Source organism: Pecten maximus, chromosome 6 (genome assembly GCF_902652985.1).
Source record: "Pecten maximus chromosome 6, xPecMax1.1, whole genome shotgun sequence".
In the NCBI taxonomy this organism is placed as follows: Eukaryota; Metazoa; Mollusca; class Bivalvia; order Pectinida; family Pectinidae; genus Pecten; species Pecten maximus.
The window spans coordinates 22,946,426-22,968,740 of NC_047020.1; the positions used below are offsets into that span (position 1 = coordinate 22,946,426).

The window sequence follows — 22,315 nt, forward strand, 5'->3', positions numbered from 1 at the left end:
TAATAGTTCAATAAAATTTGTCATAATGCCTTTTTACGTTGTATTGCTTCATAGAGCCTTATCATTATTGATATGATATCACTCCAGGTTGGCGACATTGAATATGCGTAATACTTTTATTAACATGTGACATGTGTTTAACTGTTATTATCTTTATTGTCTACTATCAATCTAAAATCGAACCCCGGTCGACTTAATAATGCAACATCACTTTTAGCACGACCGACCACCCTGTACATACTGGGCCTATTAGTGGGTGGATTAGGTATAAAACCACAGCCATCCATATGTACACGAACAGTCGATATTAAGTGATATAAACTCGAGCTTATTGAGTTGAATGACGCAATATTTTAGTTCTGTTCCCAGAGAGTGTCTGTTAAATGCACCAGTAAATTGCTGAAGGGTCTTGTTTATGTTTTAAAAAATGAAATGAAACGAAGAGTATTAAACCACAACCTTCCGTCTGTACACAAAGCAACCAATATTAATTGGTATAAACTTGGGCTAATTTTACTTTCTTGGGAGAGTCAATCCTACGTAAGCAGTGTATTGTATGTTCAATATAATAAATTATTCAAAATATTCCGTTCCATCTACGTGTCGAATGTTTTGGTCGACTTTTTTTGTCAATTTCATTTCATCGAAATTATCATCAGTACATTGGGCACCCTCGCCCTCTATAAAGAATCAAGTGTTCTATGCATACGAGCCCAGGTATTTTGTATTATGGCCACCATTTCTTCTTCTCCCTAAGGATCTAATGTTCCACACGTGTCTAGATAATTTATATTATGACCACCATTTCTCTTCTGCACCTAAAAGATCGAGTGTTCCACACAGGTCTACATATTTTGTATTATGGCCACCATTTCCCTTCCTCTCCCTAATTAGGATCTAATGTTCCACATAAGTCTAGATATTTTGTAGTATTGGCACCTTTTCTCTTCCTCTCCCCAAAGACCTAGTGTTTTACACAGGTCTAAATGTTTTGTAGTATGGCCACCCTTTCTCTTCCTCGATTTCTTTAAATATCTAGTGTTCCACACAGGTCTAGATGTTTTGTATTCTAGCCACCCTTTCTCTTCCGCTCTCTCTATATAAATCTGATATCCCATCCAACTGAGACTAAATTTTGTGTATTGGTATCGCCCTTTTCCCTACTCACTTTATAAATCTAGTGTCCCGCCCAGATATCTTATACTGTGACCACATTTTCTCCTCGGCACTAAATCTAAGTTTCTATCCACATGAACCCAAATATTGCGTAGCATTGCCACCATTTTTCCTTAAATCTAGTGTCTCGTCCACACGAGACTAGATATTGGGTATTATGACAAATTGTTGACCTTACTATCTTTAGAAGTGTCCCGTCCACACGAGACTAGATATTGGGTATTATGACTACCTTTTTAGCTCGTCTCTTCGAAGAAGAGCGAGAGCTTATGTTGTCACTCCAGCGTCGGCGTCGGCGTTGGTTTTTCAAATGTTAAATGTTTGGTGCAAGTGTTGAAAGGCATAGTAATTTATGGTAACATGGTCCCTGTGATGGTCAAACTATCCCCAGCCGGAGTTTAACTAAAAGATTTTTTGGAAAAAAATCAGATTTTGCGTTAAGTTTTTGGTGCAAGTGTTGAAAGGTATAAATAGATTACTTTATAATTGTACTAGGATGCTGATAATTGGCAATAGAGTTCCATTGGGGTTTAACTATCCCCTTCTGGAGTTAAACTAAAAGATTTTTTTGGGGGAAAACACCAGAATTTTCAAATTTTTGGACTTAGAAAATTTCTGCGTTAAGTTTTTGGTGCAAGTGTTAAGAGGTTTTAATACATCACTTTATAATTGTACTAGGGTGCTGATATTTGGCAATAGAGTCCCTATGGAGTAAGACAATCCCTTCCTAGAGTAAAACTTTAAAATCTGTGTTTTTTTTTGTTTTTGATTTTAAATCTTTGGACTTTGTGTTAAGTTTATGTTGTGAGTGTTGAAATGCATAGTAATACATGGTATCAGGTTCCCTGTGGGGGTTAAACTATCCCTTGCCGTGTAGTTAAACTGAAATATGTTTTGGGGGAAAAACACATTTTTTAAAATTCTTGTGCAAATGTTGAAAGCTATTAACACATCACTTTATGATTGTACTAGGGTGCTGATGTTTGGTAAAAGAGTCCCTATGGAGTTACACAACCCCTTCTAGGGGGTGAAACTGAAAATAAAACTATGTGAAAATGCTCACAATAGACAATTTATACCGGTCCACATTTTTCAAGGGAGACAACTCTCATTAGGATAATATTTTGTCAAAAAATTGAAGAAATATGTCCAAAAGCAGTAACATTTGTATTTAATATATTCATTTAATCTACAACAGCATAGCTTGTCTCCCGAATGTTTGTCAATAAATAATTTATATATATAAATTGGTATGGTTTTGAAAATTGCATGAATTCACAAAACATAATCTGATCAAGTAAACAATATAGATATTTTTAATGCAATTTGCGAAACCATTCCAATTAATATATTTTAATTATTTTATTGACAAATATTTGCGAGACGAGCTATGCTGTTCTCCAACAGCTCTTGTTATCTTATTCCCTTCAGAGGTGTCCCGTCCACACGAGACTAGATATTTGGTATTATGACTAGCTTTTTATTTTACTATCTTCAGAAGTGTCCCGTCCACACGAGACTAGATATTGGGTATTATGACTAGCTTTTTATCTTATTCATGACTACCTTTTTATCTTATTCTCTTTAGAAGTGTCCCGTTCATGTGGCCACCCTTTCTTCTTTCTAGTTTAGTTTAAATTTTATTTTTTGGAATTGGACACTATTTGTACAACTTATAAGCGTCCTTTTCCATAAACATGTATAAACAGGTATTTACAAAGCAGCATATGCGATATAATTTAAAGGTATGTATACATGTATATAATAAACAACGTTAATATATAAGGTGACAATACGCAATTTCATATGCCATACCACTGCCCCCACATTTTACACCAAATTTATTAAAACTAAGCAAATAAGTTCAATGAACTTCTCTCCTCCTCTCCTTTAAAATCTAGTGTCCCATCAACACGAGCCTAAATATTTAGTATGTTTGCCAGCTTGCCCCCACCCCCACCGTCTCTCTAAAACTTAGTGTCCAGTCCATACGAGCCCAGCTATTTCATATTTTGGCCATCAATCAACTGTCCCATCGTCCCGAGCGCAGATAATTTCTACCCCCTCTCTATATAAATCTACCTGTCATCCCTCTACCGTTTGACAACAGGTGGTAAATTTGGATAGATTATACCATTCCATCCCACTGATCTTAACCATATATGGTTCCTGATATGCATGAAAGTCATCATGATTCCTCACTAATGTCATTTTTGCATGAAAAACGCAAAATTTAAATACCAAAATATTTAACATGAAAAGGTGAAAAACAGACATGGTTAAATTTCGCGTTTCACCTCGCGTTCCCAATCTATTTCGACATTTCGTCTCACGTTTGACACACGCTGTATGTATTCACTCATGTGGTTATAAGGTTTTGATGAAATAAAGTATATACTTCACCTATACAACAGGCAGAGAACAAGCGAGAAAAACTGAAGTTGATAAGTATTTAACCGTGAAATTTAGGCGTCCTCTATAAGCTAATGTGATATGCATGTCAAATCATAAGGCGAACAACCTAAAAACCTAAAAACCGCCAAAACACCGCGAAGTGCCGAAACATAAGGCGAAATAGCGCTGTTTGAACATTTTTTCACTTTTTCGCGATCACGAAAATCAGTCGCCAAATATATGACTGGTTCAATTAATTCAAACACATGAATTAAGTATCCTGCTTCATATTACATATAAAAATAATCTGAATGTAGATTTGGGAAAAAACTTAGTGGATAACGCATTTGATTGAATTAAATGATAAGCCGGAAAAAAATTAAATTAAGAACATACGGTGTCAAATTGTGCTATCACTCATTCTATAAAATGCAATATACTTACGAATCACCTGAGGCGGTCACATTCTGTGCCAAATCCTGCTCTAGTTGAATTTGTTTAAACTGGTCAGGGATCGTAGGGTAACATATATCATAGTTTATCTGTTCATATCATAACCCTACGAAAGTCACTAACAATGATTGTATTCTACACTAATATCTTATTGAATCCGAAAGGAAAATTAAGAAATCGATATATCCTCGAAGTTTTTTTTTCTGATTTATTGAAACATTACACAATAGAATGACAGCGGAATGAAACCGATCCATGATTTAGGTAATTTATTTTTCTGTGTGTCGCACGTTTATGAATGCTGCGTTTGACAGCTGATCTTTGAACAAACAATATCAATGTACGAGATAAAGAAAGAATATATACTTAATTTAGATAAGGATGCATATAAAGAGAAAAGTACGTAATCGGTTACATCATAGCCTAGTGTGTGGTAGGAAAACCATTTACATCGTTCCATTGGTCGCCTATGGATTACGATTGGTAAATCAGCTTGAGACCATAGCTGCCATGGATAATACAATAAAGAAGTTAGTAAACAAACAGAAATATATATAATTGGTCTATATATATAAATTACGAAATTTTAATGGTATTCCTAATATGGTTCTTGGGAAACTGGGGCTATCGGTCAAATTACGCATTTATTGGGTTAGAAACTTCAGATTTTTTCTCTTAACGCAATCATTTAAGTTATGTATTACTTTTCCGGGGCGTCGGTATTTGGGTACAGGAATATAGCACCAAATATACCTAGACTAACAAAAGGTTTCTTGTAAGTATAGGTGATAAATAAGTACAGATAGATGGAAAAGAACCGAAAAGATTACGAGAGTCGCCATAGGACGGGATCAATTTGGGTCTTTTCGAAGTCGTCTAATAGAAGTCATATAAAAGAAAAAACGATTCTGTTCTGAAGGGAAGGTGTTTATGTTAATTTGTTTATACTGCTTTGTTTTATCGATTATAAGTTAATTAGAATTGTAGTTTTGCTTGCACTTAGGTTTTTTCTTGATGATACTGATAGATGGGTTGGTGTAAGCTTCAAATACTCGTAATGCCTGATTATTATTATAATTTTTAAAAATCCTATTAAAATGAAAACATGAATCATTTCTTTATGAGAATAAACGTGTTTTGTGTTCTGATACCGACTTCAACACACCTGCAATAAAAATATATCGCATATGGACGACAACATCCTACGGGTCAATATTGGATTGATTTAACTTAAATTTTGTGAATATTTTCTAAAGATTCTTATATTTAGCTTACCGTTTACGAGTAACCTTGAGATCTATCACAGGTTCCTGCATCTTGTTGGTAAACATTTAGAGAAAAAAAAACAACATATTATTCCATCCTACTATATACATAGCAGGGTAGATAACAGTTATGTTTCTTAATTTATATAAATATTTTCTTACCGGATGCAGACACGTAGTGATTGTAAATGCTGTTCCCTAGAGTCGGAGTCTGACCTTAATTTTTGGGGCAAGTTTTTTTGAAATGGTAAGCATCTCTGGGGCGTGAGACAGAATAAAATGTCGCCTAGGCCCCAGAAGCTCTCGGACGAAATGGTGCGAAATCCTTCATTCTGTCAATATGTATTTGTTATGTATTGCATAGTGACAGTCTCGGAATGAAACAATTTCAATATTGCACACAACTAATGGAGAAAACAATAAAATATGTTATATCAAGATCTCTTTATATCCATTCAAAGAAGTGTAAAAAAAAATCAAGGAGTTTTCATTATGAAAGAAAACAGAAAAGGAGATCTTAAATCCGCTGTGAAAAGACAGGATTGGAAATTTAACAGTGCTTTATTAAGGCATCAATTATTTTATTTCCGCGGGGCGGGATCTGGAATTGTTTTGTGTCGAAGTACATTTTTTCACTTGTTACAGATCTTTGTTAGACTTACGATTTACAATATTGCTAAGGTATGGTCTCAATCCTGAGACCTTCATTAATAAAATGGTCGGTACCTTACTTGAAGGGATGGAAAGAATAAATAGGAAGAGAAAAGGGGATGAAAGAGACGAGGAAATGCGAGGAGGGAGGTGGGAGAGGATTGACAGAAAAGGGGAGATTTGAGGATTAGATAGGGAGAGGTAACCGAGAGGACCTTCCTTGTTTTTATCATCATTATTGGAGTGGTGTCGAGCGAAGGGTAAAGCAACTGGAGAAAGATCAACTCCGTCATACCAAAAGTCGGAAACAACTTTAGTTTGTATCTATGTTATTTGTTTTAATCATTTATCTGTTGTTAACACCATTGCCGGCATTGGAGCTCTGAATGTGACAATGGGAAAAACAAGTATTGAGGCGATCTTCTTTGAGAAGAGTGTGACCAAATCTGAATGTTTTCTTCTTCTTCTTTTTTGGTGGGCGGGATTTGCCTTCTGGAGTGATTTTTCGGCAATTTCTGGACATAATTCGGGCTTCATGTCTATTTTCTTTATACATGGTCATTTTTGTTCAAACTCAGTTTATTTTTTCTGCCCAGAATGAAAGGCAAACTTTTTTTGTCAAAACATTTCAGCAACATTCTTCTTTTTCATAACCGTTACATCAGAGACTTGTATATCAGGGTATATACGTCTCTGGTTACATCAAAGTTGAATATTTTTACTCCCGTTTGAACATTCATTTTTTTTTTTAAATTTTCCAATGGCATTGTGAGTATTTCATTCGTTTTTAAAATAAAGGGTTAATATTTGTGATTTCATCATCCGTTGCTATCTATATCAGTTTATAAAATTTGATAATTCATCCTGTACAGCAGTCCATCTTTTAATTGATAAGAAGGATACATATCTAATGTATGGCAAATATCAGCAAAATATCTTGATTGCCCAAGTAGTAAAGGGAGATAATTAATTGCTTTTGGTGTGATCAATAAGTTTATAAAATAAAGCAATACTAGCTGTTATATATGCAGATTGAAACAAAACAACAATTTAATAAATCACTATCACTTTTATAATGCTATTGTAAGACTAGATTTCACACAATAGTTTTGAGTATATATGATTATGAACAGAGACGTATCCATACAAGTCTCTGTTATGAAGAAATTCACAAATTACACATGTATTAGATATTAAAACAATTATGACCTAATATTTAGTATTTGTAATCTTAAAGGAGCAAACCTTTTTTTAGCTCTAATTTACAAACGAACTTTTCCCCCCGTCAAAACTGCCAACAAACTATTTTTTTCCCAAAAAATCTTTTAGTTTAACTCCGGCAGGGGATAGTTTAACCCCCACAGGGACCATATTACCATAAATTACTATGCCTTTCAACACTTGCACCAAAAACTTAACATTTGAAAAACCAACGCCGACGCCGGAGTGACGACATATTAAGCTCTCACTCTTCTTCGTAGAGACGAGCTAAAAAGGCCCCAGAATGTCGGGATTACTGTCTTTCGAGTACCCGTGTGCTTTTATATGTCATTAAATCTATATAATAACATCATTTGTTGGGTAGCGAATACTTCAAAAATTGATTCAATATACATTTCACATCATTTGAATTTCAAATGAGCGAATGAAGGGATTGAGTCACTGGTAAGCACATATCATATAAAACATTTAGTTGTGTGAGCCCTCTATTTATGAGGTTTACACATCCGGTCTACCTCATTACCGTATGTATTTTTTTCTGCCAATCAAAATGCTCTGTCACGGGAACCCCGCTATTAACATCCGGGCATTTACAAGGCGGTCGGTTCGTCTCGAAGATCAACAAAACAGACATGGTAAGATTTCACGTGTTTAATTCTTACATAATTATCCTTAAATCGGAGGTACATTCGTCTAATTTTTTATCATAATTTTAAGCTGATGACAAATGCCTTATTAAAAAATACCGATGTTTGACTTAAAAAGCGATTGTTACGGCAATCTGGTGGAAATTATTATTTTTCGTTGAAGCAAGATTCTGCATGTTTCGCGATCATACACAGAATCATGTTTACATTTCAATGACCAACCTCCTGATTAGAATAAATGCTTTCTATCATTTCAGAGGCAACGCTTTATATTAAGGATATATAATGTAATGAATGAAATCATGATAACTTGGCCTATCACATGTCGTGACTTGTGTATGATTATTCATACCTCGATTTCTCCAGTAATATTGTTTTCCCATATTAAACGTATCTCCCAAATGACTTACTCGTCATTCCCAACGAATTAATGTTCCTTTTTCGTCAGTTATGTTTCCAATAATGTTAAATACTTAAAACCACTTGCATTATTTTTCCGTGTTCAACCAGATTAATACCAAATCATCAATGTTTTTAATGTAGTACTAATAGCTGGAACACCTATGGTAAATGTAGGGGTTTGTGGCCCCTAGGAAACCCAAGCCCAGCTTATCATCCCAAAAATGTAAAAAATGCATATTCTTTTTCCATATTGTGACAATTAAATGATTAGCAGAGCACATTTACTTTGCCAGTCCCCAGAACAATGGCACTAAGGCTTATCACTGCCGAAAGTGATGCCATATAGGAGAATTCGACCCTATCAGTTTTTCTATAATCAAAACCAAAGCTTGCAGAAGCTTGTAAGATGTATGTTTTTAGCTAGAAAAATCAGTTACTTGACTGCGGCTCCATTTACAATCCGGAAATTCACTACGCAAAGTAAAAACCACCCTAGTATATATATATAGCCAGAGAGCTTTAGCTAGCTGAAGTACTACTTAACTGTGACCAATGATAAAAGGACGGCATGTGCTGTCAAAAATGATAAAATTTGGTCTGCACAATCTGTAGAAAGGAAAGGGACAGAGTCATAACCACTCTAAAAAATACTTACTTTCTTACCCGTTTTGTCTGTGAATATACACCCAATATATGATTGTATATCTGGTGTATTGATGGATGTGTGAATACACCAAATATATGATTGTATATCTGATATATTGACAGATGTTTGAATACAACCAATATTTGATTGTATATCTATCTGGTGTATTGATGGATGTGACGGGTACCTGTGAACATGACTGTGTAAAGTATTTGATGTTGTTTTCCCTTGAAGTTTTTTATTTGTATCTAGAATTATGTTTGCTAACTGACAATCTGCGTATATTCAAATATTTACCAAATCCTTCATTCCCATAGTTGATCATTGACCATTAGCAAAGCATATTAGAATTTCCCTAAAATCTAAACGGCGTTGCCTTCTTGATGAATGCTTAAATTAGGTTTTTCATTCTGTAGGCAAGTTATGGAGGGAAGAAGAATGCTTTGGCAGGAAGAGGAATGAAAAAAGGTGGTCCCAAACCAGAGCTTACAGAAGAGCAGAAACAGGAAATTCGAGAGGCGTTTGATTTGTTTGACACAGATGGTTCTGGTACAATTGATGCCAAAGAACTCAAGGTATGTTTGTACTAAAAAAATGTCAGAAAAGTCTTAAGAATTTTGGTACATTGTACGGATACAAATCAATACATGTACAATTTCTTGATCAGATATATTGACAAAAATGTAAGTGTGGTGATACTGATACAGTTTTATAAATAAATGTACTTTTAAGGATACAATAACTCAGACATTTTATGATTACTTCTCATAATTATTGATACATACGTATACACTGTACATTGTTTATTGGTGTAACAGAATATCCGATGTTTGTCTTATCTTAAATGAGACTTGTCAGAGTATTTAATAATCATGATGTGGAGTTGTCTCAAATTGATAATTGTACAGTGTAATTGATGTGAGTAAAACTTGTTGTTTTGCAGGTGGCAATGAGAGCGTTAGGTTTTGAGCCAAAAAAGGAAGAAATAAAAAAAATGATATCAGATATAGACAGAGAAGGAACAGGTATGTAAATTATACAAAGGTAAAGTACTGATATATGATGAAGTTTATGATAGGTTTTCATTGTTTGATATAAACCCCATTTCAATACTCCTAGGTCTGACAATCAAAGGGGTCTCAATTCAGGTTTATGTGTAGCAAAACCATTATCATAAAGAAATAATTATACTATCAAATAGGTTCTATTATGTGTTACTCATGCATTAGAAAAATCATCCAAGTCATGAAAAATGGAAGAAAACTGATAAACTTCCATCACTTAAAATGTCTCATTCCTGTACATGTGACAACCTAGATATTAGTATCATACAGAACAAATATCAGATTTGAAATATTTGTTGAAAATTGGCATAAAACCTTGAGGATATAATCAAAAACTTGGGGAAATAGGGATACCTCAGGTAATCACACGTTTATGTAATCCAGAACATTGTTTTTCTTTCTTCATGTGTTTTTTTGTGCAGAATTTATGCATTTAAAGTACATTTAATCACAAAATAAAAAAAAACAAGAATGTGAGTTCGGATGGTGCAATAAAAGCACATATCAAGATAGCCAGAGTTAAAGTTTGATACCCGGATGATGGATCAGACATGAAAAAGTGTTGTTGGTCACCTGTCTGGCTGAGAGTTATTCTGGGTACTGGAGATTCTTTCCAACTGAATTAAGATCCATCATCATAAACATCGATATCCAGGTTAAAAAGAAAAAGTGACAAGATGTTAATAAAACTAGTTTAATACGTAAGTGATGATTGTGAAATAATTTTAATTTCAAACATTTAAATTTTAAAATGAAGGAATTTTAATATAGTAATGTACACATTATCATCTTTTTATTTTCAATTAGGTACCATTGATTTCAATGAGTTTTTGATGTTGATGACACAGAAGATGAGCGAAAAAGATGTAAAAGAAGAAATCCTAAAAGCATTCAGATTGTTCGATGATGATGATACTGGTAAAATCTCATTCAAAAATCTCAAGCGTGTAGCCAAAGAACTAGGAGAGAGTCTTACAGATGAGGAATTACAAGTAAGTCCATGGTGGCCAGTTTTGTTGTAGATATAGGGAGAATCGATGATGATGACTCGGGTGAGGATGATTTTGGTGGGATTACTTAGGTTAGGGATGACCTGGATGGGAATAACTTGATTGATGATGATTTGGACGGGGATGATTTTGGTGTGGATGACCTTGGTGAGGATGAGTTTGATGGGGATGACCCGGGTGAGGGAAAGTTATATTTGTTTTCAGTTAACTTAAAGTCTTGTCATACAAATATACACATGTACAATTGCATTTTGATGTAAATGATTCAGCTAATGACAAAAATTAAAAATAATAATAAAATACATGAAAAATAAATACTCCCACAAACAGGCATGTGAACAGAACTTGAAAGGTATATTGTCTCTGAGTGGAACAAAGGCTTGTATACTTGCCAGCCTCGCTATGTTAGAGGGAAACTCTTGATTTTTGACCTGCAATTTAGTCATGAATAATCAGTAAAACTTCTCAATTGTTCGCTATATCAAAAAATCTAATAAGTCCCAAAGAAAGAGTAACTTAAAATATGTAGCTTTAATGTATAAGTTAAAAGGGGGTCTCCTGTGTCTGCCCTCAAGGAGTGTGGTCTTGTAAAAACTTGTTATTATTCATATCAAATGAAATAAGTTTTCAATGGGGAAATTTTAATTTGCATGTATGATAACATCTTAACCTTAAAACAGATGAATACTGTTACAACAATTATTGTTAAATTGGAATTTCATCTTTTTTTCAGGAAATGATTGATGAAGCAGATCGCGATGGCGATGGTGAAATCAATGAAACAGAATTCCTGAAAATCATGAAGAAAACAAGTTTGTACTAGAAAATTAAAAATTTGCTATTTATAAAGACATTCCATTTTATTCATCTTGAGAAAGTGAGCGAGACTGGGACCAAGAGAGATGGAAACCAAGCCAGAGATCTGATTATGTGCCCCAACTTACATGTCTGTATAAAGATGTTATGTGTAGCTGTTTTGTTACATTTTGTGACTTGGTTCAGAGTCCCTTGTGTCACGCTCTCCAGGAATGCTGCCAGTGTCTCGTTACAAAATACCTGGAACTTGTGCATCATTTTGTATGTGTTTTGGCCAAGGGGAGACAATCGAGAATAACTTTGCAGTTAACCGACAAATTTTGCCAAAGTTTCAAAATTAGTAGAAGTCTTTCTGACAACTCAGAAGTTATTCCAGTTCTCTAAAACAGCTGTTGGAAAGTGCTTACCTGATCTATGACTCAAGATATTATTTATTTTTTCTCACAGTTTCAAGATATGCAAACTTAATTCAACAAATATTCGTGTTCCTTTGTGGAACAGAATATTGTTTCAGAATACAGGTATTTTCATTTATACTGTTCAAAATCTCACAAACTTGTCTGTATATTGTTTATGAACAAAAATTCAGCCATTTATTTTGTAAATAAATGATTAAATATATATATTGAAATTAATTACATTTTCATTTTTTTTTTATTTTGTCTCGTCTCTATGCTTTGTGTTTCCGTTATATATCACCCACTTGTGTTTGTCAGTAATTTACCAGGTAGGTTATTTTCTTCAAAAGAAAATTATCATTTCTATTTAAATGATAAGTTCTAGTCAGTTTGTGTTCTAGGATTGCACATGTATCCGGTTTCTTTATATTAGAACACATTTTAATGTAACATACCCTGGTAAGTAATCTTTGTGTTCATCAATTATCATCAGTGTACAGTGTAACATATACTGTGACTTCTACCTCTACTGCAAAGTATAAATATATCAAAACAAATGAAACTAAGGCCTGGTTAGAACTAATAAGGGCAGTGTTGTTGACGTCAGCTATTACTTCAATGTGAACAAGTTTCTCATTTTTCAAACCACACCTTTTCTGTACAGCGTTTGTCAGTATTATGTAATAATATGTGAGTTCTTTTTACACTGCTACTTCCAAATGAAAACCGTGTCAATATTTGGAACATGATCTACTATCTCTTGAATGATACTACCGAGTAAGGTATGTGTATTTTATCATCTTTACCATATTGGATCTCTAGAGAAAATGTCCTTTTACTCGAAATTAAACCTAACAAAAGACAATTTAAATCAGGAAGTATTTATTATGCATTACCCAGTGTATATTATGGTATAGAAGTATGTAAAAGCACTGTAAAATATGCATGTACTGTGCCCAGATCTAGTTTTTTTGTCAGTCATGATCACTGAATTGTATTTTGATAGAAGGAAAATTAGATTCATCCATTAAAATTAAAAAGATTTTATTGCACATATCAAACATAATCAACATTCCATATATTTAACAAAATACAAATTGTAATATTTATTTAAATTGATTTTTTCACAGTTAAAAAGATATCTTCTTGAAAATAATTTTGTTGTAAAACATCAGTAGAACATGTATTTTAATGGATTAAAAGTAAATTCATTGATGAATATGCACTGTATTTTTACCTGCACTTATTCTAATTTGATATATATATATAAAACTATACAAAATCAACCAATCACAGGGTAATTAATTGTTCCTCAAATTCATAGTCCACACAATGTTCTCATTAGAGGAACCATAAAAAAAAATCACAGCTTTTATTATTCATTATTATCTACAATCAAAACAATTATGACTTAGACCATGCTTACACTCACCATGACAACACAATTATAAATCTTCTGAATAATGATCATACTGAATGAAGTCAAAAACCTATCACGAACAATGTCATATATTAACCACAATAGTAATTTGGACCATACACTTATCACCATATTAACTGGGACCATATACTTATCACCATAGTAACTGGGACCATACACTTATCACCATAGTAACTGGGATCATACACTTATCACCATAGTAACTGGGACCATACACTTATCACCATAGTAACTGGGACCGTACACTTATCACCATAGTAACTGGGACCATATACTAAATCACCATAGTAACTGGACCTATAACTTCTATAAATCTATCATCATGACATCAACAGGATATGTCAAAAAGAGTACAAATCAACAACCAATGCCTAATTTGAATATGGAATGTCTTCCACATGAAACCCAAAATTTCCTTCTTGTTATTGTAATAAATGCGAGAAAAGAAATGTTTTGACGACAAACAGAAACTACATGTAATAACCTCGCCTATTTAGCTTTATACATTATAGGAAATGAATTATCTCAGAGTTTTCCATATTTTGCTCTCCAGTTTGCTTCCTCGTGCTGCAAAATGTTGTAAGGTTTTTGGTAGCCACGTCCTCCAGGTAGTGGTACTTGGTTGTAGGTCAGTCCCACATATGGCTTCTTCATATGCAGCAGCCAATAGGCACTGTTGTAGTAAAGGTAGAATTTATCTTTTTCTACGATATACAGCAGGGCATCTATCAGATTAAGCACTAGTTTACCATCAGAGACATGTGCCTGGAAATTCTTATAGAAATTAAGCATGTCCTTCGCTAATGATACATTGCCTTTTTTTCCAAAAATTTCAGTTTCATTGCCGAGGTATATAGGTTGATCAGCGTACAGATGTATCCTTGTGTAGTTCAGATGGACGCTTTGATTAAACTTTGCTCCGATTACGCCAAGTTGGTTAAATGCTCGTTGGACCCAACTTGCACAGTCAAATGCATCAAACCACATCTTGCCTCCTGAAATGTAAAACAATTGATTTATTGTGTTCTGTCATACATAATAGGTTTTAACACTTAAAACAGATTCTTTTGGCAATCCATATAATTCAGTTGTTTATAAAGGATTCAAAGTTACAAATATGATAGGGTATTGTACTACAGTAGGCCTAAGCTTATCCTTTCTCAAGTTTTTTTTTGCCATTTAAGTGTATTTCCATGTACAGCATCAGGAAATATGATCATATCAAAGAATTTTAATGTATGTTACAAACATTAAACAATGAATATTGATTGAATTCTGATTTTTGGATGAATTCACAAAATCTATTTTCAATATAAGATGTACATGTTAATTAACGTACACAAATCAAACGACAATTATATGATGTACTTGTCGGAGTTTTTTTCAGCTGAACCACCAGATATCAGACATTCTGATGAGCATGTCTCTCAGGTGGACATCTGTCAGCCAATTTGTCTTATAAAACCAGCACACTGGGTAATACTAAAAACATACATGTCCCCTACAGGCCCCTGCTAAAAAAACTAATAGTCGATTGTCCAAAACCCCTAAAACTAGAACTATTGTGTAAAGTTTGATCAAAATATTTCAAGGAATGAAGCTGCTAGTACTGACAAACTTTGACATCTTTTACATACCGGTACGTATAATATGTACAAGACGGATGGAGAGGAAACCTTAACGAGTTATGTGCCACGGGGCCGATTTTGGGCCGATTATAGTACTACGTTGAATGCCAGTGGGCCGATTTTAGGCCGATGCAGGACATTAAAAAATGAACATATTATTTTCTTAATTTATTTATTACAGATTGATAGGGGAATATCTTAACTTCACATTGAAATAAATTTTGACGTCATATCATGATAAATGACGTCACTACAGGTAAATAATGACGTCATTAGTGCAAAGCCGTGAACAAGGTCACGACGTTGTTCCAGGGAACGTCATTTTTACTACATGGTACATCAGTGTTTTCGGGTTTTATTTTCTGGGCCAAACGATCTTCTGTATTTTACATTAAACAGCCGATTAACATCTTGGGTTTCTTTTTCTGAATCAGATTATATTTTATTTTTCCTATGAGTTGTATTTGGTAATTAGGCTAGTTCAACGGACGAAGACTATTTCTGTCTCATAACATTGTGTTCATCATTACATAATTCACGTTATATGCCTACATGTAGATCGATGATCTCGTTGAAATCAGTTTATCATAAACTACCCAGTGTAAATATTATTCATATATTGTCGTTTCGGTATCTATATTTAGGAAAGTCATACAGTATTTGCAATGTAGAAAACATAAGATTTGAAAAAAAAGTTTTTTTCCAATAACTAATAAAAAAAATCAATATTATGGAAATTATGGAATAGGCCACAATTTTCCGGAGCGGGCACCATGCAGATAAATCTGCTGGTAGTATGAAAATTGTTAGTGGAAACTATCCCACACATTGCCTCAAAGCTGAATTAAAAAAACGTGTGATAAATTGTCTAAGATAAGGTATAAGAAAACGTGAATCACTGCATTTACTGCATGTGCAAAGATGATGTTTAGGAATGTGTGAAACTGAACATTTATTTACCATATATACAAAGATAAAGTTTAAGGATATACAAAGTTAATGTTTAAGAATACGTGAATCACTGTACTGTATAGATACATGTGTGTATGTCTTCTTGTTCCACACAAAGTGTGGTTGACTATGTTACGATATCGAGATTCGTTACACATTCTTCCGTTCTAATAGATTGGATAAGAACTGAATCAACCAAGAGAGTTTGTATGAGACAGCGTTCAGATTTAATGGATGATATGATATGATGTCACATTTAATTATACATATTTATGTAATGTTATACCCGATACATGTAAATTTAGATCCTTTATTGGAAAATAAACTAAAATAAATCAAAGTTCCAAGGAGGAAACTGCGCAAAACCATTTGTAGACCCGCTCTTGACAAAACTACCTCAATGTAGTCTTCCAAAGACATCCAGCAAGACAGCCCACATTATACTGACAACGGATATACCAGTTGCCCTACCCCAAAAATGTACATGTACCATCAGTACAGACTCTGGTTTGTCCCACAAGAGAAAAGCCAAAAGTGAGTCATTGTCAAGAGATATCATAAAGAAGATAGTTGATAGAAAGAAAAGAAAAGATATGATCCGAAATTAAGTCGCCTCTTACCATAATGGAACGGGGACAGCAGATATATTTTTTACGCCCTACCTGCAGAGCAGTGACAAGTATAGTAGATGAGAATGTAATCATTACTGTTGCTGTAATATTGACCGGGGATGGGGAAACTGTATAGCTTTTATGCATGACTATATGTAACCAAACTGCATGTGACATTACTTTAGCAACCTTTTACTTAAAACACAGGATGTTACATTTTATGTCGGAAAAGTTTTAGAATTTTAAATAGAGCAACAATAGTCTCGACAGAGTTGTGATAACTAAACTCCAGATTGTGTTTCTTGTTTGACAGCTGTACCATAACACTGACATACAAAATGTACACTGCCATATAAAACAAAATGAAATTCACATTTCCTATGCAAGCGCCTGTGGCACACATTAACATTAGCTTGTCCTACCATAGTACATGTACATACTGTCGATTCAAACACGGGGACTAGGAGCATTTGTTACAGTGTACATGTAATGGGACCTTCTCTAGTGTGTATAGCACATTTTCAGACGTTTTTGTTTTGTGTGTGTGTTCTTTTGTTTTAGTTTTTTGTTGTTATTTTTTTTGGGGGGGGGGGGGGGGGGGATGTGGAGGGGGCTAGATATTAAAACTAGGTAAAAATGACACCCCCATTATAATGTACACCAGCGGTGTCATTTTTACCGAAAGTATATTTTGCTATACATACTAAGGTTGATTGCATTGATCTACAATTTGAGAGAGTTTTAACGACAGCATTGCAAGCCTAAAATTCTATTCGAGTCTATTTGTACAAAATTTTGAACTGTCTGAAAGTTACTGGTCTGTATCACAAGATTTGAGTAGCCATAAGCACTTTTTTTTTTTATTTTAAACTGATCGTGAGTGTACCAATATAATTTATATCTAATTTTTTACATGTTTCGTTTTTTGTATGTCATTTTGTCTCTTTGCCCATTTTGATGATTGCCCGAGAAACGTCGTCAGAAATTGACGTTGAAAATACGTAGAAAATCTGCGTCTGATAGGATTCCTGACGTCAAACATCACCAGCGTAAGGGCGATCTTTGTGTGACGTCATAATTACGGTGACGTTGGCACCTTTGAAATTCGGCGTGGCAGCGAAAGGGTTAAGTGCCCCCTTTTCACTGGTGGGGGACTAATAAATTACGAGTCTGGATCAGAGGGCACTCCATGGCTTACCAGGTCCATTCTCCACCGTCCATGTTTCGTAGAAGATGCCAGTCCGATTGTCCATCAACGCCCAGTCAGCAAATGTGTTAAACTGGGCTCCTGTAATCATTCCAGAATAAAATACCAGATATAGAGCACATGCAGATTGAATGTCGGCTCTGGTTTAATCCACACAAAAAAAAAATAATCGAAGATGTTTTTTTGATAATTCCACTGGTCCTTGAACTTGATAGTTTTACTAATTAACTATATACAGTTGAACCTTTATCGTTATCTTGAAGTTTGTGGGATCATAAAAAAAAATTTGATATCCAGAAAAGTCAAGGTAAAAAATCTGTTGGGACTGAATTTTTACTACAAATCAAACATGGTCTTTGAGTTATCAGAGTTTGAAATAACAACAAAATTGACTGTAAATAAAAGATTTGTCCTCATTTATAAGATCTTCCATGTACCTGTCATAGTGGCAACCTTAGCCAGTGTGCCATTCTGGCTCCACAGTTTATCCTGAATACCGTCATAGATACAGGTAGCCCCCTGGTTACACCACATGAGAGTATCATTCCTTAGATGAGGAAAGGTACAGTTAAACAACTGGAAGAGTTCGTACCATTCCATCGTGTAATTCTGTCCTGTCTTCAAATTCTTGATGCCAAGAGCATCATGAATGATATGCTGTGAACATTAAATGGTAATCAGTGATATACTGTGCTGTGAAGAAACCTAATGTAGTAAACTTATAATGAACATGTGATTTAAAAAATTCTTTTTGTATTGTTTGTTCTCTAAGCAATAAGATAAGAATTAAAATTAGAAAAAAATGACAATGTTATTATTTTTAACAGGAGTTTTCCAACACAAGAGTTTGGCCCTTACAAAGACTGTGTCCACAGCTGATTGGACCACTCAGAACCGTATAGTGCTATCCCACTGAAATATCACTCTGTTAAGTCTTATAACACTGACAACGAGCTACTTTACCACCATCACATTTAAAATTCAATGTCAGAAAGTAATTATCATTTTTTAAGGTAAAGTTTTCAGTTAAGACTACAAACTGTATTTAGAATATAATTGCATTGAGTTTTATAGTTCATATTGTAGTCGGCGCCAATGGTAAACTGCTATACGCTGCTTCTTCAGGCGCATTTAGTTAATTCATTAATTGTTACAAAAGCAAGATTACATTTTTTGGATGAACAACACCAAATTTAACCATGTGACTACCCCGGGTAGTCATGGTAACAAATTGCCTACCTTCTGTAAAACACTGATTAACATTTTCTACCTGCATTTGAATGGTTAAATTATGCCCACTAATTACTCATCTTGACACTTACAAATTTTCCCATTATATCTCCAAACTTGAACTGCCAGACAGGTTTCTTAAGAGCATAAATTTCTACTTGGTCTATGGGATTGAACAAAGGCATTGAGTTGTCCATCTCTCCAGTGGGACAGAACGGAATAACGCCAGCTTTGCAGTAGGAGTTGGATATGGGGCGGTGATCATGCCTCCTGAAAATCACAACAATAACAATATTTATACATTCATGATGTTATGTTTCAGTCATGTATTAAGGTTGTATGGCTTATCTAGAGTCTGCAATTCTGAATTTGTTGAAGTCATTAATACAGAGAGTCTAAAATAATACTTTGTTGTCACAGAAAGTTTTTCTTTATTGTGATTTTTTTATGTTGATTGCAGATGATATTTAAAAAATGATCTTGTTACCTTTTATATGTTACCATGCATGCACAGTGCATGAACACTTTATTGTTTTGGTTTGATGAATTATAATGAATGGCAGATTAAGTATCTCTGCAACTCATAATCTTTTGAATTTGTGCAAACATATAATATCGAAATATCTATTCATCTATCAAACCCAGTATTTATTCATGATACATGAATGAGTGTATGATAAACAAGAGGCCCATGGGCCTTAACGGTCACCTGATTTTTGAAATATTTCAATAAATTTGATTGACACTTTTTGGCCTGACCCATCAGTCTAAGGATCAGTCAGGGCCAACATGTACATACCATTAAGCAGTCATCCCATGCTGATAATGTTAACAAATTTAGAATGAATTTCAAAACAAATAAAACAAATGATAGTCAAAAATGTGATTTCCCTATAACTATAGTAAAGTTTATCCCCTCCCATAGGGCAAACGCGAGACCCCAGGGCTAGGAAATTCACAATTATGGTAAAGCACCTCAAGACCCTTCCATCTGTGAAGAGTATTTAACTCTACCTTATTTGGGTTGTAAGAAGAAGATTTTTAAAATTTCAGTTAATTTGACCCCAGGGTCATGACATTCACAATTGTCGTAAAGCACATTAAGAACCTTCCATCTATGAAGAGTATTTGATTCTACCATATCAGAGAGTAGAGAAGAAGATTTTTGAAATTTCAGTCAATTTGACCCTTTTTAGCCCCGCCCACCAGCCCCTGGGGGTCAACCAGGGCCAACATGTACATACCATCAAACTGTCATCCTATGCTGATAATTTGAACCAAGTTAGAATGAATTCCAACACAAATCCAACAAATAATAGTCAAAAATGTGATTTCCCTATATAAACTATAGAAAAGCTTACCCCCTCCCCAGGGGCAAACGAGAGACCCCAGGGTCATGAAATTCACAATTTTGGTAAAGCACATTAAGACCCTTCCATCTATGAAGAGTATTTGATTCTACCATATCTGAGAGTAGAGAAGAAGATTTTTGAAATTTCAGTCAATTTGACCCTTTTTGGCCCCGCCCACCAGCCCCTGGGGGTCAACCAGGGCCAACATGTACATACCATCAAACTGTCATCCTATGCTGATAATTTGAACCAAGTTAGAATGAATTCCAACACAAATCCAACAAATAATAGCCAAAAATGTGATTTCCCTATATAAACTATAGTTAAGTTTACCCACTCCCCAGGGGCAAAGATGAGACCCCAGGGTCATGAAATTCACAATTTTGGTAAAGCACCTTAAGACCCTTTCATCTATGAAGAGTGTTTGATTCCACCTTACCTGAGAGTAGAGAAGAAGATTTTTGAAGTTTTAGTCAATTTGACCATTTTTGGCCCCGCCCCTCAGGCCCCTGGGGGATGGGGACCATATAATTCACAATTTTGACCTTTAGCCATAGAAGCTCCCTGCCAAATTTCATTGAATTTGGTTCAGTGGTTTTGGAGAAGAAGTTGAAAATGTAAATTGTTATGGATGGACGACGCACACCGCACGACTGACGACGGACGAAGACGGACAAAAGGCGATTAGAATAGGTCACTTGAGACTTTGTCTCAGGTGACCTAAAAATCTAAGGAAGAATTAGTAATTGTTTCATACCAGAAAGGCAGGGATCACACACTCGTTGTAGGATGGTACGATGTACCGAAGTTATATCATGAACCACAGGATTTCGTTACAAATGATATGTTATATGAGATGGTTTATAATAGCCTATATACAGTGATCATCACGGGCTGTTTTACTATGGTGCATATCATGTAGCCCCATAGTAAAAAATAATCTGCCCCACTTATCTTCCTATTCAAAACTGTTAACCTGTGATAATGACTAGGCATAACCGCCGACTGTGTAGGGCACTGACTGTACAGGTGTAGTAGGAGTGGAAAAATGCACGACCAGACTGGTGTTCGAACCCGGGACCTCTGCACACTAGCCTTCCTTTTTAAGTCTTCGACCCCGAAGACTTCACAACTCACAACCCAGGTTTGGGTATCATCCCCTTGTCAAGTATTCACCTCACTTGAAACAAGGTTTGGTGACAGACACCAGAAAATAAGGGTGGAAAAATGCATGGTCAGACAGGGGTTCGAACCCGGCACCTCCGAACACTAGCCGGATGCTCTACCAATATTGAGCTACCTGCATGGTCGCCGATGATCGACCCGGTCCAGTTCCGAAACACTTGTAAGAGCTTGGGGTCAGTTAATTTACCTGTCCACACACCGGGACGACTTTTGACACTTCATTCAATGACCTTGATGCCAAACACCCCGACGAATTAACCGGTGTAATTATATCAATCATACCAATATATTACCCATCTCATAATTTGTAACGAACCGGAACCCCTCTGTATGAACGGATAATATTCGTTCAAAACGTCTGACCGTGTGATCCGTCGATCATGTCAAAAACTGGACGGATCATTATAAGTCATAAGATTCCAATTTACAAACCTATATGGCATTGGCCACGTCACAGAAGAGCAAGAAGCAATACAGCAAAGAAATAATATCGACAAGGTGGAAAACAAACCGAAACCGGTGTCCGCCATGGTGCATATCATGTGATCACATGGAAGAAATCACGTG

General features: G+C 34.9%; 2 protein-coding genes across 2 annotated transcripts; one reads left to right on the forward strand and one right to left on the reverse strand.

Moving 5' to 3' along the window:
* Nucleotides 1–7,633: 7,633 nt before the first annotated feature.
* On the forward strand, nt 7,634–12,380 carry LOC117329277 (caltractin). The gene is made up of 5 exons (XM_033887140.1): nt 7,634–7,795; nt 9,272–9,430; nt 9,799–9,880; nt 10,727–10,911; nt 11,663–12,380. The coding sequence occupies exons 1-5, from the start codon at nt 7,652–7,654 to the stop codon at nt 11,750–11,752; spliced, it is 660 nt and encodes a 219-aa protein (XP_033743031.1). The 5' UTR covers nt 7,634–7,651; the 3' UTR covers nt 11,753–12,380.
* A 790-nt stretch (nt 12,381–13,170) lies between these two features.
* LOC117329276 (ceroid-lipofuscinosis neuronal protein 5 homolog) lies at nt 13,171–22,311 on the reverse strand. Its single transcript, XM_033887139.1, has 5 exons — nt 22,181–22,311; nt 19,304–19,481; nt 18,419–18,638; nt 17,973–18,062; nt 13,171–14,579 (listed from the first exon to the last, which is right to left on the reverse strand). The coding sequence occupies exons 1-5, from the start codon at nt 22,288–22,290 to the stop codon at nt 14,110–14,112; spliced, it is 1,068 nt and encodes a 355-aa protein (XP_033743030.1). The 5' UTR covers nt 22,291–22,311; the 3' UTR covers nt 13,171–14,109.
* Between the last annotated feature and the right edge of the window lie 4 nt (nt 22,312–22,315).